This window comes from Branchiostoma floridae, chromosome 1, assembly GCF_000003815.2.
Source record: "Branchiostoma floridae strain S238N-H82 chromosome 1, Bfl_VNyyK, whole genome shotgun sequence".
Classification (NCBI taxonomy): Eukaryota; Metazoa; Chordata; class Leptocardii; order Amphioxiformes; family Branchiostomatidae; genus Branchiostoma; species Branchiostoma floridae.
This window is the reverse complement of record NC_049979.1, coordinates 252,253-254,611: the sequence shown is the minus strand read 5'-3', so window position 1 is coordinate 254,611 and position 2,359 is coordinate 252,253. Positions and strand designations below refer to the sequence as shown.

Genomic DNA, 2,359 nt, shown 5'->3' with positions numbered 1-2,359 from the left:
TACCCTCTGATTTCTGCAGCAGTCCGAGACACTTACCCTCTGATTTCTGCAGCAGACCGAGACACTTACCCTCTGAGTTCTGCAGCAGACTGAGCGACTTACCCTCTGATTTCTGCAGCAGACTGAGCGACTTACCCTCTGATTTCTGCAGCAGACCGAGACACTTACCCTCTGATTTCTGCAGCAGACTGAGTGACGTACCCTCTGATTTCTGCAGCAGACTGAGCGACTTACCCTCTGATTTCTGCAGCAGACGAGTGACTTACCCTCTGATTTCTGCAGCAGACTGAGCGACTTGTCCTCTGATTTCTGCAGCAGACTGAGCGACTTACCCTCTGATTTCTGCAGCAGACGAGTGACTTACCCTCTGATTTCTGCAGCAGACTGAGCGACTTACCCTCTGATTTCTGCAGCAGACTGAGTGACTTACCCTCTGATTTCTGCAGCAGACTGATTTACCCTCTGATTTCTGCAGCAGACGAGTGACTTACCCTCTGATTTCTGCAGCAGACTGACTTACCCTCTGATTTCTGCAGCAGACATGTGACTTACCCTCTGATTTCTGCAGCAGACATGTGACTTACCCTCTGATTTCTGCAGCAGACTTACCCTCTGATTTCTGCAGCAGACTGAGTGACTTACCCTCTGATTTCTGCAGCAGACTGAGTGACTTACCCTCTGATTTCTGCAGCAGACTGAGCGACTTGTCCTCCAGGTCTCTCAGCAGCTGCAGATCAGCTGCAATACTCTCCAACAGCTGTGCATGCTGCTGCTCAAGGTCAGGTCGTTCCTATGGAAACAAAATATCAAGGTCAGGTCGTTCCTATGGAAACAAAATATCAAGGTCAGGTCGTTCCTATGGAAACAAAATATCAAGGTCAGGTCGTTCCTATGGAAACAAAATATCACAAAGTTTGCAAGAAGGTAACTGTTCCAGCAGGTTAAATCAAGGGAAACCAGACTGATGCGTAATGCAGAAGAGAAGTGGATGTGCAGGAAAGAACTTTGCGATTGAGCTGAGTCAGCTTACAGATGTGACCTACGTGGCAGACATTGTCTATCTGAGATAGCTGATGCTGAAGGCCTGATGTGAATTAGGGGTTTCTCTTGGTCAATATTGACTAACACAGGCCATGTATGATGATAATGTTTAGACCTTTTGAAAAGATTTCTTTTTATTTTCTGAAAAGATTAAACCCAAGAAGCAACAAATAAATGTGTTGTGTCCTTATCATGCCATAGTGGCCATGTGTGTGTTTAATGCTTGCTGATGCCATAGTGGCCATGTGTGTGGGTGATGCTTGCTGATGCCATAGTGGCCATGTGTGTTTGATGCTTGCTGATGCCATAGTGGCCATGTGTGTGTTTAATGCTAGCTGATGCCATAGTGGCCATGTGTGTGTTTAATGCTTGCTGATGCCATAGTGGCCATGTGTGTGTTTAATGCTTGCTGATGCCATAGTGGCTATGTGTGTGTTTAATGCTTGCTGATGCCATAGTGGCCATGTGTGTGTTTAATGCTAGCTGATGCCATAGTGGCCATGTGTGTGTTTAATGCTTGCTGATGCCATAGTGGCCATGTGTGTGTTTAATGCTAGCTGATGCCATAGTGGCCATGTGTGTGTTTAATGCTTGCTGATGCCATAGTGGCCATGTGTGTGTTTAATGCTTGCTGATGCCATAGTGGCCATGTGTGTGTTTAATGCTTGCTGATGCCATAGTGGACATGTGTGTTGGTGATGCTTGCTGATGCCATAGTGACAGATGTGTGGATGATGCTCGTGATGCCATAGTGACATGTGTTGGTGATGCTTGCTGACATGTGTGTGTTTAATGCTTGCTGACCTGCTGGACGACAGTAGACAGCAGCTGCTCCTGAAGCCCCTCAAACGTCACTGTGAAGTTGATGATGTTGACCTTGATGCAGACTGCTGGCAGGAAGTGAGGGTTGGGCATGCTGGTAGTCATGTACAATCTGCAACATAAAGTAGTCATATACAATCTGCAACATAAGTGTTGGATATGCTGGTAGTCATGTACAATCTGCAACATAACATAAGGGTTGGGCATGCTGGTAGTCATATACAATCTGCAACATAACATAAGGGTTGGGCATGCTGGAAGTCATATACAATCTGCAACATAAGAACACAATCTGCAAAATAAGAACACAATCTGCAACATACAAACACTTCCCACACATTCTGTAGGGAAGAGCAGCAGCACTTTTTGGAAGTTTTGAAACCAAGATTTAACTATCATTTTGCACTGACACAGGGTCAATATCTCCATATTATAAATATTTTATTTTAAAAAATGGATGATAATCTAATGTACTTGACTGTACCAAAAATAATCC

General features: G+C 44.9%; 1 protein-coding gene across 1 annotated transcript in view; it reads right to left on the bottom strand.

Annotated features, from left to right (window-relative positions):
• The window catches only part of LOC118420308 (dynein heavy chain 6, axonemal-like), a 50,251-nt gene that overhangs the window by 21,373 nt on the left and 26,519 nt on the right, over positions 1 to 2,359 (bottom strand). The window contains exons 25-26 of the mRNA XM_035827058.1: positions 1,846 to 1,975; positions 676 to 790 (exon numbers count right to left, since the gene is read on the bottom strand). Of these exons, the coding sequence (XP_035682951.1) occupies positions 676 to 790; positions 1,846 to 1,975 (245 nt within the window). The remainder of the gene's footprint in view (positions 1 to 675; positions 791 to 1,845; positions 1,976 to 2,359) is intronic.